The sequence below is a fragment of the Uloborus diversus genome, chromosome 5, assembly GCF_026930045.1.
Source record: "Uloborus diversus isolate 005 chromosome 5, Udiv.v.3.1, whole genome shotgun sequence".
Lineage (NCBI taxonomy): Eukaryota > Metazoa > Arthropoda > Arachnida > Araneae > Uloboridae > Uloborus > Uloborus diversus.
Genome location: NC_072735.1, coordinates 160,957,670 through 160,970,321, shown reverse-complemented (window position 1 = coordinate 160,970,321; position 12,652 = coordinate 160,957,670). Strand labels below are relative to the sequence as shown.

Here is a 12,652-nt window from a genome sequence, read left to right as displayed (position 1 = left end):
TCGCTCAAATAATCGAAATCTATGTTTGATGTCACAGAATTTTCAATGGTCAATGAGGAAAATGCCTGTAAATTATCCTGAGAAACGCAGCTTCTCAAATGATTTTTGATTCTTTTCAAAAATGAAAAGGAATGTTCACTGGAACAGCTGTTGATAGACAAGGTTAGAAGAAGCTGCAGGGCTGAATCCACATTCGGAAATGTATGTGTAATGTTTAGTGATCTTATCTTTTTAAAACATTCTCCAGGAGAAGGGTTACCTTTTGCAAAAATTTGAAAGTGTGTTAATTCGTCTGGAAAATGTTCATCTATATCATCCAAGTAATTACTTTGAAATTCCAGAACTAAGGAACAACGACCTCTTTACGCGAAATGTTTTTAACTTTGAGGTTTTGAGCTGATTTTTAAAAAATTTTGAGCCTCCTCTCCCTTAAAGTTGAGAAAACGTAAAATGAGCTTAAAAAAGAAAAAAAAAAAAGAAGTAAGTGAATTTAGTCTAGGCTATTTTGGTGCCCCTAAATTTGTGGTGCCCAGGTCCGCGGACCCGCCGGACCGTGCGTTAATCAGGCCCTGTGTTTGATATCTTTCTATTCCGGTCAAATCTTGCAACTAAATTTTTACATACTTCCGGTGATTAGATTCTTTTGAAATTTTGTATGCGACTCCTAACCTGATGACAATGCAATATCCTCTATACAAATTAACCATTAGTTCATTCCCCAATTTTATTCAATAATTTTGCATAAATCCCTTACACGAAGACAAAACTCTTGCACAAACAAGAGTAAAATATCTTTAGAAAGCCCCGATTTTTCTGTATCAGCTAAAATTTGTTCCATTGTTTCAAAGCAATTAGAACGTGAATCAAAATTGCTTTTAACAATTTTTATGCTAACATATAGTTGAGCCTTCTATTGAAAATTCTCTGTTGAACATTGCTTTTATTAAAATAAATCTCAATTTTTTAAAGCCATCATTATATATTTATATATCAACTAGAGGGCTACCCCCTTGAATAAAACTCTTTGAAATCTGACGTAATTATTGGAGATATTAATTGATAGCTTTTAGCCCTAAATGGCTCTTTCTAAGCAACAGTTCAATTCTTTCAAGTTCAATACGGTCGGAAACATCTTAAACACAGACCCCGAAGTTTTTCACAAAGCATAACCTTAATTCTCTAGAAAAAAAAAAAAGGAATAATCCATTTTTACTTAACAAAACTCATAATTTGTAAATATCACTATTTTTTATTGTTTACCTTAGCTACAAATAGCTTGAAACCAAGTTTTAATCGATTTTTTCAAATCTATTTTTCTACCCGAAAAATAAATTTTAGCGATTAATGCTTGATAAGATTGGAAAGCTTGCAAACACTACTATACATAATTATGCCAATTTGTATATGCCAGCGGTGTTTCAGATTCACGAAGTTTCAATGAAAGTATAGGAAAATTTATGTAAAATGTTAATTTAAGTTACAATTTTTTAACTGGTATGTGTTTTTCTCTCAGCTTGGCTCATCTCTAGCACATTTTTGTAATCGGCTATGTGTTTACATTACACAGTACAAATTAACCCTGTTTTCAAGGGACACCTGTAAATCCTTTTCATGAGTTAAAATATTAAAATCAGTGAAAAAGAATGATGAAAGCTTTTAACTATGCAAAAAAAAAAATTCTGTACCAGTTGCCTTAAAATTCTCTGATTTTGGATTTTCTTCAGGTAATTTTAGATTCAATTGACTATTTGAAATAATTCTTTGAAAATTAATCTTCCGACATTTTTGCAGGAAAAAGATTTGCTAAGCTTTTTTTGGAAAAAATACTGTTATAACATCTTTTTTTTTATGAAGATAAAACAGGTATAATACATAAACAACAAATTTCCAAAAAATTGTTTTATTACAGAAACTTTAAACAATATTATGCAAAGTGTTTTAAAAAATTACACTTAACTACCACAATTCACAAATCTATGAATGCTAATAGACACAAAACATCTATGTTGGAATGAACAGTAACTACATTTATTAAAGTTTAAAAACTACAAGCGAAACATGTTGAACTACAAATACAGAATGCAATTCTCCAAAGAACAGGGGCTTGTAAAGGATTAGGGAAAGGAAAAAAAAAGCATATGCCAGACTTGGTCCCCAAATTATACGAGACAAGTTCACACAGAAAAAATTAAAGCAAGCTTCAAATTTACAAGCAAAATGCAACATATTCCTGTAAGTCTGCATTAAAATGCTCAAATGATACACAAAAGCCGCCAACTTCTTTTAGCACAAAGTTTTAAAAGGGGGAAAGAGAAAAGCCAAAGTACTTTGGAAAGTTAAGTATGGGGAAATTCAAGAGCCCCTTCTTTTAAGAGGTGTCAAAGTCCAAGAATAGTAAATAGATGACTTCCAAACACTCCCGTGAGATGGCAGTAAAGTGACAATTTAGCCCTCTTCGATGATGTAGATCATGCACATTGTATCTTCACTTGCATTGCTGGGAGCAAGCTTATGTCCTGGGGCCAACATGGAGAAACCGAGGAACATGAAAGTGCGCACTAATGCAACTGGAAAGAAAATTTAATTTTAAGTAAACTGTTGCTGCATCAAAATTTCTACATACTTGGTCCACATGATTCTTAAACAATAATTTGAAATTCGTTGGATGTAAGAGAAAAAGCTCTCCCAATAAATGTATAAAGGTAATTATTCAAAAGTATACAAACAGTCACTATATTATATGTACAAGAATTAATAGCAGTAGAATAAAACCAGAACCTTTGGGTTAGAATCTAATTCAAAACATGCTTCTGAGATTTAAAAAAATAATCTGTTATATTAAATATGACAAAAGACTGATCATGAGATGCAAATACTGTAAATATACTATTAATAAAGACAAGACAGTTGAACTACCTACTTTACATAACTACAAATGGATTTAGCAAACCAAAAATGCTCTAACTAAACCTATTAATTCTCTTAAATCTTCCATGCTATTTTAATATAATTAATTTTCTAAACTTTTTTTCATTGAAAAAATCTCAAATCTTTACGAAAAGGAATACATTTCGGACTTTCATTCATATTGAATTTCAAATAGCATTATGCCAAAATGAGTCTTGTTCTGGTGGGTTTTTAGTACTTTATCAAGAGTGAATATTCGGTTTTTGTTGAAAATTGATTACATCGCTACAAACCTCTACTTGTTCCAAATAATTATAGCAGCCAAAAAACTACATATTTTAAGTTTTTATAAACACTTGAAATCACTTAAATGCGCACATTTTCTTTAGATGTTTGGTTCACTATACATCAATTATAAACATAGAAATAATTCTCTAAAAGCAATTATTGACAAAGACATTGCAAAACAATAAGCATAAAAAACTATTAAGCTGTCAGAATTTGAAATTAACTTTGATCTTTTTAAAAGGTAAAATGATAAAGGGTTATGAGGCTAAAATCCAGTGTTGGACCTAGTGAACTTCATTTTTAAAGTATAAATAAACGGAAATGTGGAGCAAAGTGAAATATTTACAATTTTTAATACCACCTATCTGGTAATATTTTAACTTTGTAGTAACACAGTCTATTCCAGTTGGGAAAATGTTTATGATAATGCAAGCAATTTTTAAAAACTGATACTCAATTATATCTTTCTGCAACTCCCAAATTATTTGTATAATAATAGAATGATCTTATAAAAACTTTAAATACTAAACTGAAACCTACTAATAATCTGCGCAATATTTACAGAATATTACGCATTTTTTTATTTAAAATATTTTGTACAGTTAGCCAAGTGCGTACAGGGCAAAATGAAACAGTTCATTTAATTTAATTTAATTATGCAATCATTTTTAAAATCACTTGCATATTCATTTAGTTATTCATTCATTCACTTATTTTCTCATTCAATCATTATTTTAGTCACTCATTTTTCTAGTGAATTTATTCATTTCTAGTTTCATCTGTTCATTAATTTGAGCAAAGATAGTGCTAATAATCAAATATTTCAATAGGTACATTTTATTTTTCACTTTAACTTATGACAAAAAAAGGTGATCTTTTAAAATTTCTTTTTAAAGGTACATATCTACTATCAAAAATAAAAATAATTTTTCAATGCAAGTTTTATTCTAAAATTAAAGGATCTTTTCTAATGAGCTGCATTGTTCATTTTGAAAAGGATAAGTTATTTGAACCATTTCACTTAACCCTAACTCCCTTACAATAACTTCTATGTTCATTTTGTGATTATTTTATGGGGGTGGAGATTTTGTTAAGACATCTTTGCATCAAATCTTGCAAACTCAAGAGGCTTTAATTTGCGTTATAAAGTCGAGGTAGTTTTCTGCTTCTGGGAAAAGGAGTGATTAAATTTAAGCCAATCTGTAGGCTACATGCAGCGAAATTAACCCCTGGTAACAAGGGTTTTTAACGATAAAATGTTGCAAAGCTTCAGGATATAAGCAGCATTGTAAGCTTAGTTCCATTGACTACTTTAAAATACACTCAAGACTTTTTTTCCCCAATATTAATAAATAATGACAACATACCTGCCAACCTCCGAGAAAATAAATCAAAATCCGGAAGATTTTTTTATTTTTATCCACAAGATTTTAACGCAAAATAAAATCAAACAGGACCCCTATCCTCTTTACATTTAACAATATATTAGTTATGAATTTCATATCAATTGAACTTACTTTCGTTTAGTAAATATTACTTTTATTGCTTTCTTTAAAAGTTTGGAAATAACATTTGGTACTCATTTTAAAAAAAGAACAAAGCAAAAACAGCTCGAACTGAGAGAACGAGAAGATAATCGGCGCCGAAATTGTGCCCCTAGTTGCCAGGCGCGACGCTTGCTTTGATTGGATCCCGATGAAGTCATGCGCTGTATCACTCCGTGACGTCATAATCTTGCCTCACTTTTTCTTGTGCCATTCTCCTACGGCAACCTTTCCTTGGCTACTTGGCCTAAAACGCGGTGCCGCATTCCACAAAAGAATCGTTAGCTCCAAAATTGGCGAGATACAATTTTTTTCCTACAAAACGTGAAAAATCCGGAAGATTTTGCTCATAACCGGAAAAGGACATAAAAATCCGTAAAACTTCCGGGAAATCCGGAAGGCTTGGCAGGTATGTGACATACACTAACTTTCCACTGAACTTTGATTGTTCTAAAATATGTATAATTTCAGGTCTGAATTTGAAAGAATAAATAGGCTAACTCTATATAATACTTAATTTCTTCATTCATATTCCCAAACATATTTAAAAAAATCGGCTCTGTAAGCTAAATTCAAATATGCATCATCAAAACAGGCAACCATAACCTTTATCTGGTCTGCTTTTTCCGAAACATACAATGACATGTGAGCATTGTAAATCATCTTCAGCAAATTCCAAGAGAGTCAAAAATCTAAAAATTAGAATGTAACATTTCACGCTAAAATTCAAAATGTCCAACGAATTGAAAACTCTAATAATAACAACAATAATAATAACACTATTGCATGGAGCAAGGAGGATGATTCAGATGCATTTTTCAAAGTTAAATACAAATTATAGTGCCTTAATTTTATTTAAAAATCCAACTACCAAAAGTTAAAGCTGCTAAGTAAGCCTTTTTATTTTGAACAAAAGACAAACCTAAAAATTTTAAGCTATAAAGGCAAACCATAAAGTTTTTTTTTTTTAATCAAAATGTTAAAGAGTTAAAATCTGCATAATGTTCCAAGATTAAAAGGGAAAAAACAAAATTTTTGAGGAGCAAGTCCAAATTATTTGGCAGATAATGAAAGAGGTTTCTAACAATTAAAATTATTCGGAATCGGCAGATCTAATATAAGCAGAATTAATATTGATTAAGTACATAGATTACATCTCAAATTTGCATTCAAATATTTAAAATTTCCAGAAATTTTGAAGCAGTGGGAAAAACAGTTCGTTTTTTTTTTCCGAAAAAAATCGATTGAAAAAATGGAGCAGTATTTTTTTACAAATAAATAGGGTTCTCTAATAGTTATACTTTCTTAGAGCATACAAAGGTAAAACTTTAAATGTATTCTGGCTAAGTTTTATTTCTCTCCACAGAAATATGTGCAGAAAATTTTTACTATTGAGAAGTTCTGTTAGTAACTACCAGTGGCGTTCCTTGCTCGAAATTTCACAAACATGCTAACAAGTCAAATCAGTCTTTAATCCCTTGCGCATGAAAGTTAACAAAAGTTCAAGATTTGATTTTCCAGATCTCCTAGCAGCATTGATTCAACTAATTCAAATTCTGACTTGGAATAAAAGTAATATTTAATTCCAAGTTCACTGAACTTTGAAATTTAAAGCAACATTTTGATTTGTTAGCATTGTACTTCACTAGCTGAATGTTTGCAAACATACTAAGCCCTGCCACACTTCACTGTGGCTCAGTCCGGTGTATGAGGGGGCAGTGCATAAATTACACTTTTTTCTTTTATTGACATTTTGACCCTCCCCTCCCTTAGTCAAAACATGTCATTTCACCTCACTTGTCGTATGTCAGGATATTTTTCAAACATATTTCCATCAAAAACTGTGTGATGCCTCATTTCTAGTTACCCAACCTTGTCACAGACGTCACACTTCCACAAACCCCTTTTCCCCTCAAAGTGCGACATTTGTGGATGGAAGAAGATCATGTGGCATACATGGGAAGGATACTGCGGTTTTTCAACAAAATTCATGTTTGTTTTTCTTTGGAAAAGTATCTTTTTATTAATTATTTCATGCCTGGCTGGGAATGTAAACACATACCCAATTTAATTATAATTTCTGAAACTGAAAAAGAAAAATCAAAGCCTTACGATTCCTTTGATCCATCGGTCATGCCACTATCTGGTACAGTGACATAAAGCCTCCGTTTCCACAAGATAGAGTTCCATTGTTGCACTTTCGAGTCCGTGAGTTGGAAGTTGAAAACCAACACCGCGGCCTCATTGACAGACTGTTTTGTCACTTCATCCCACTATAAAAACAAATATTAATAGAAGTGAGACAGATCAAATCTAACAATAATCAGCAAAATGATCTAAAACCTTCATTATTAATATACTCTTTATCAAAGAAATATTTCCCAAGCAGCATGAGAAAAATAACATTTTACTGCTATTAATATTTTCTTTCTTTCTAAAATATATTTGAAACTTTAAATATTTATTACAGGCATGAGGGGGTTTCTACTTTTAATAACATCTCAGCAGTTTAATATTTTTTTTCCTTAAATTAAGTTTCAAGCTTATCATCATACACCATTTGAAAGCTAAACTGAAAATTTAATTTCAACTTTTTAGAACTTTTTGTAATTTTAAGAAATAATCTCATTTATATAAATAATAGCAATGTACAAAACCTCTATTTTCAAAAGTATTAACACTCTAAACGATGTTGGCATTTGTACATTTTGCCAATGCAGCAATTTAGGATAATTTTGAATTGTATGGATTAACTTAAAACGCTTCATATTCTTGAATTCAAAAGAAACTAGAAAGCCCAATGTTTATATAACTGGCAAGGTTATAATAAGATTTCCACTTTTTACTTCATAAAATAGTTTGGCAACGCGGCTAACTAACTATAGGTGTAAATACAATAATTCTAAAGTTACTTTTTGAAAGCTACTCTTGAATGCAGGTTTCAAGTTCTTGAAATCTCCTGATCTACATGTTAATTTTCTACTCAGAATAAATTTAAAGAAATTTCAAAATGCTATGAAATAACAATAGTTTCAATAAAAACTATAAAATATTAAAATATTCCGATTTATTGTTTGCACTTTAATAAAATAATTTATTACATCCTATTTCTCACATGGTGAAAGTTACCCAGAATGACAGGATAAATTTGAAATGAAATTGAATAAATATTTCATTTTGTATAACGTTTTTAATTGAATTACTATTTCGTAATTTTGGATAACTCCATATTACTTATACGAGTTTCTTCTATTTTATACCAATAGATAAAAGTTAAAATTTGAGTGAAACAATAAAAAAAAGGAAAATTGGAAACAATGATAGCCTGTATACAAGACGCACACAAAAACCATGAATTTGAATTTTTTTCTTTTGCACTGCAAATATTATTTAATACATGTGAACTATCATTTTTGTGCAAAAGTAGTGCATAATTTCCTTCTAAATTTTTATCGATTTAAAGCCCAGCATGGCAAACCTAATTATACAGGGAAAAAAAGTAGAGTCTTTATCTAGTCAGTAGACTTTTTCAAAGCATTCTTAAAGTTATTTTTCTATCTGAGTTTTATTTTTAGAAAAAGAAAATTTTAAAACAAAATAATAACTTTCTAACTACTGCAAAAAGAACTATGTTGTGCACCACTGCGGCATTTCCCAATCATGACTTTCAGGGGTGCCCAATGCCTCAACATTAAAGGTGTTCCCCTCATAAAAAATAAAAACTACCCCTCAAAACACTCCCTAAAAATTTCAACGGTGCAGGCTGCACCAAGAACACCCCCTCCCCAGGTAGGTAGCCCTGTGACTTTCATGGATCTCTTTTGACAGTATGCAAGTTCAATGTAATCTTAAAATGCCCAGATACTAATATATTTTCAAAATAATTTTTCTTACAGTCAATACTAAATAAACAACTAACAGAAAAAATTGATATATTAGTTGAAAGGAGTTATGATCATTTTTCAGCTGAGACTGTTTCAAACAAGAAGTCCAGGGACGGGGGTAATGAGATCATGATCCTAGCCCCTAAGCTACCATAGCCTAAATCTGCATTTTTGTACCATACTGTACCTTACAACGCAGACCTATAAAATACACAACTTCTCAGAACTGAACAATAAGTTTTTCAGTTAAAAAAGTACTTTATTGTGCTTTCAAATATAACAATTCCTTGGGAAGTTAAATTTTATACCAGATTTTTGCTGTCTCACCATCAAGCAAAGCTTTTAAATAATTAGTATTTACATTAAATTTTAAACATTAAGATTCACAGTAATAAAACTTATTTCAATGTATAAATATCGATCTATTTTGAATACTATTTTCTACATTTATAAAATCATCCATATAATGATAAAACCTATATAATGCAAAACCTTTGGTCCTCAAATTGTGTACCATAATGGTCTTCTACTGTATTGAAAAACATTCACCCTCAGACCCCCTATTTGAATGAGTGTTCTTTTGAAAATGAATTTTCATTTCATGTCTTAAATGTGAATCATGAAACATTACTTTAAAATAAGAAATTTTAAATGAAAACCAGGGTTTAATCTGGGTTCAAAAGTTCTTTAGCATAAAAGCTAAAATTGATGGAAAAATGTTAGCAAAATGCTAAAATGTTACACATTCTCATATATTTATATATGCCTCAGTGTGTTTCATCTACAGTTGAAAATAAAATTCATATTTCATTTGTGACATCCTTGAAGAAATAAGTACAACAGCAATTTTTTTAAAACATAAAATGAAAAAAGAAAACATGATTGGTTTTTTGAACGTTGCAGTCCCCTCGTCCTAATAAAGCAGTTTTTGGGGGGACATAATGCTGGATAAGACTAATAGTTATTGAACTTAATTGTAGTTTAAACATCTTAGCTAAGATTTAAAAAAGATTAAGTTGATTATCGCCATGCACGCTTCCTCTCTACGATCATACATTTCTTCTTTATTTAAAAAACTAATTTATTTTTTATTTGAGCAAAAAAGCGAAAATGCATTGCTTTATTTTCGCAATTCAGATAGTGTTTTCGCATTATGCGAAAAATGCGACCGTAGTGGAAACCCTGATGAAAACACTTCATAGAAAAATTCAGGGCTAGCTCATATTAGATATTTACCTTCACTGAGACTGCATCAGTCACAGGGGGCTCTTTAAACTTCCCCACACCGCTGCCCTCTGCATTTAATAGCAACACGTTGGCGGCATGGGGCACATCAGGAACACCACAGAGACCCTGTACCAATGGATATAGAGTACGTCTGCGGCTTCATGCTGCAACACAAAGTACAAAATTAGAGATTGCATTAAAATTTCATTCTAGCTTTCATAGGAATAGAATTGAGATCTTAACACTTATTTAGCAAAAACTATAAGAATATTCATTAGCTAATTTATATTTTCCCCTTTACATTTGATATATTTTTTGACTTTCCAAGTCCTCAGGAGTCTATTTTATTGCAATTTACAAACTAAGTTTACTTCATAACAATAAACTGAGTTTACTTCATAACAATAAACTAAGTTTACTTCATAACAATAAACTAAGTTTACTTCATAACAATAAACTAAGTTTACTTCATAACAATAAACTAAGTTTACTTCATAACAATAAACTAAGTTTACTTCATAACAATAAACTAAGTTTACTTCATAACAATAAACTAAGTTTACTTCATAACAATAAACTAAGTTTACTTCATAACAATAAACTAAGTTTACTTCATAACAATAAACTAAGTTTACTTCATAACAATAAACTAAGTTTACTTCATAACAATAAACTAAGTTTACTTCATAACAATAAACTAAGTTTACTTCATAACAATAAACTAAGTTTACTTCATAACAATAAACTAAGTTTACTTCATAACAATAAACTAAGTTTACTTCATAACAATAAACTAAGTTTACTTCATAACAATAAACTAAGTTTACTTCATAACAATAAACTAAGTTTACTTCATAACAATAAACTAAGTTTACTTCATAACAATAAACTAAGTTCATTTCATAACAATAAACTAAGTTCATTTCATAACAATAAACTAAGTTCATTTCATAACAATAAACTAAGTTCATTTCATAACAATAAACTAAGTTCATTTCATAACAATAAACTAAGTTCATTTCATAACAATAAACTAAGTTCATTTCATAACAATAAACTAAGTTCATTTCATAACAATAAACTAAGTTCATTTCATAACAATAAACTTAAGTTCATTTCAAAACAATAAACTTAAGTTCATTTCATAACAATAAATGTAAGCTCATTTAGGTACCCCCCCCCCCTCCCTCAAGCAACGAACTCTTATTATTTCCACTAATATTTCCGTGGCATTACAACGAATGAAGTTAATTTACTACAATGAATTTCAGGTTTTTTTCACTCACGTAAGTGTCTTATTTAATTAAAGTCAAAATTTTGAAACATTAAAAAGTTCCTTAAAAGTAACAATTTTATAACACACAATCAAAAAATAAAAGCAAAAGTATTATTTTTGGTTTTGAAAATGCAAACGAAACTCATTTACATCTGCCAAAATATTTTTTCAAAAGAGCTAGTAAAACAAGAAATACTAAGCAAATTCGAAACATAATATACAAAGCACTTAGTTAAAACGCAATGTCGAAGACTAGAGGAAAAAAAAACAATATGTACAATATCTAAAGTAAAAGATCGGGAAAAAGGACATTTAGTTTCAGATTTCTTCGAACGTAAACTTGATATTAAATTGCTTCAAACCGAAGTAGGATAAATAAATCAAACACAAATTAGTATTGTTTACTTTAAATAAAAAAATTCTGTGCCAGTCAACATACATTCATGCGCAGAATTAAAATTAATAATAGAGTAAACAAACATTTACTTGTCCTTATCTTCCAGAGAATTAATGACAAAGTAAATTGATCAGACATTTTTGTTTACAAAAAATCAAAGAATGCAAACATAAATCTGGTTCTATAAATTTAATTTATAGAAGATTCATCGCTCGGAAGTTAAAAAAGCTTCTGACTAGGCGAAGGATGTAAAAACCGATGTCTGCTAAGCCTTATTCATAAAGCAGTTGATTTTCCAGAAATTATATTTCTAGAATTAAAAGTCGGTCATTGAACAGTGACGTCACAAGACCTTCGAATGCAGAAATAACACGTCTATCAAGATCAAAGAAAGATACATGCAAAGTTTTCTTACAAATTAAAATGAAGCACAAAATAACTTTATTTTAGGGCCAGTTTCTCTCATTTGATATAAGGGAAAAAAAATATCGATCGAATATTATCCTTTTGCCCTTGGTGACGTTTCTCGCAGCAAACGACGCACGTAATTTCGCATATTTTTTTCCTTCCCAAAAAAAGTTTGAATAAAAAAAATTACTTACCTCACGGCACTACAGAATGGATTACTATTAATAGCAGGCATAGTTTCAAATAATTGACTTAAACTTTCTTTACTACCGAAATTCAAAGGAGCCTCAAGTCTAACGTCGTTCATCACGAAAGATACACGGCAACTGATCAAAAGATTCGCCCGTAGCGATAAATGTATAAAGATTCTCTATTGACGTCACAGTGTAAGAGCGCCACCTATTGAATTAGGACTTCGCGCAGGTATAGTGAGCGCAGGCAACTTATTTTTCTCCCGATTTTTGTGAAATTTAAAACTTAGAAAAAATATGAAACAATTTCTTAGAGCAGTTACACAAATAAAGGATTTCATGAGCTTAAGGTGAGTCAAATATCACACGATAATTGCGTCTTTCTGTCAGTTTTTCTGGATATTTAGCTTCTTAAAATAATGATAGCAGGGTTGTTTGGTTTAAACCATGGTTTAAACCAAGTGGTTGTTTAAAAAAATCCATGTGGTTATTTCAAAAATGTTTTTTTTTTTTTTTTTTTTTTTGAAAAA

General features: G+C 30.2%; 1 protein-coding gene across 1 annotated transcript; it reads right to left on the bottom strand.

Moving 5' to 3' along the window:
* Positions 1–1,884: 1,884 nt before the first annotated feature.
* Positions 1,885–12,166, bottom strand: LOC129223228 (ornithine decarboxylase antizyme 2-like). The gene is made up of 5 exons (XM_054857792.1): positions 12,126–12,166; positions 9,860–10,010; positions 6,852–7,012; positions 5,346–5,431; positions 1,885–2,567 (listed from the first exon to the last, which is right to left on the bottom strand). The coding sequence occupies exons 1-5, from the start codon at positions 12,164–12,166 to the stop codon at positions 2,446–2,448; spliced, it is 561 nt and encodes a 186-aa protein (XP_054713767.1). The 3' UTR covers positions 1,885–2,445.
* Between the last annotated feature and the right edge of the window lie 486 nt (positions 12,167–12,652).

What these genes read in the sequence shown, in the direction of transcription:
- LOC129223228 (XM_054857792.1), bottom strand. Translation starts at nt 12,166, where the DNA reads ATGCCTGCTATTAATAGTAATCCATTCTGTAGTGCCGTGAG. An exon ending in ACCGATGGATCAAAGGAATC is followed by an intron (nt 5,432 to 6,851) that starts GTAAGGCTTTGA and finishes TCTAATTTTTAG; the next exon opens with ATTTTTGACTCTCTTGGAAT. An exon ending in AAAAAGCAGACCAGATAAAG is followed by an intron (nt 2,568 to 5,345) that starts GTTATGGTTGCC and finishes TTTTCTTTCCAG; the next exon opens with TTGCATTAGTGCGCACTTTC.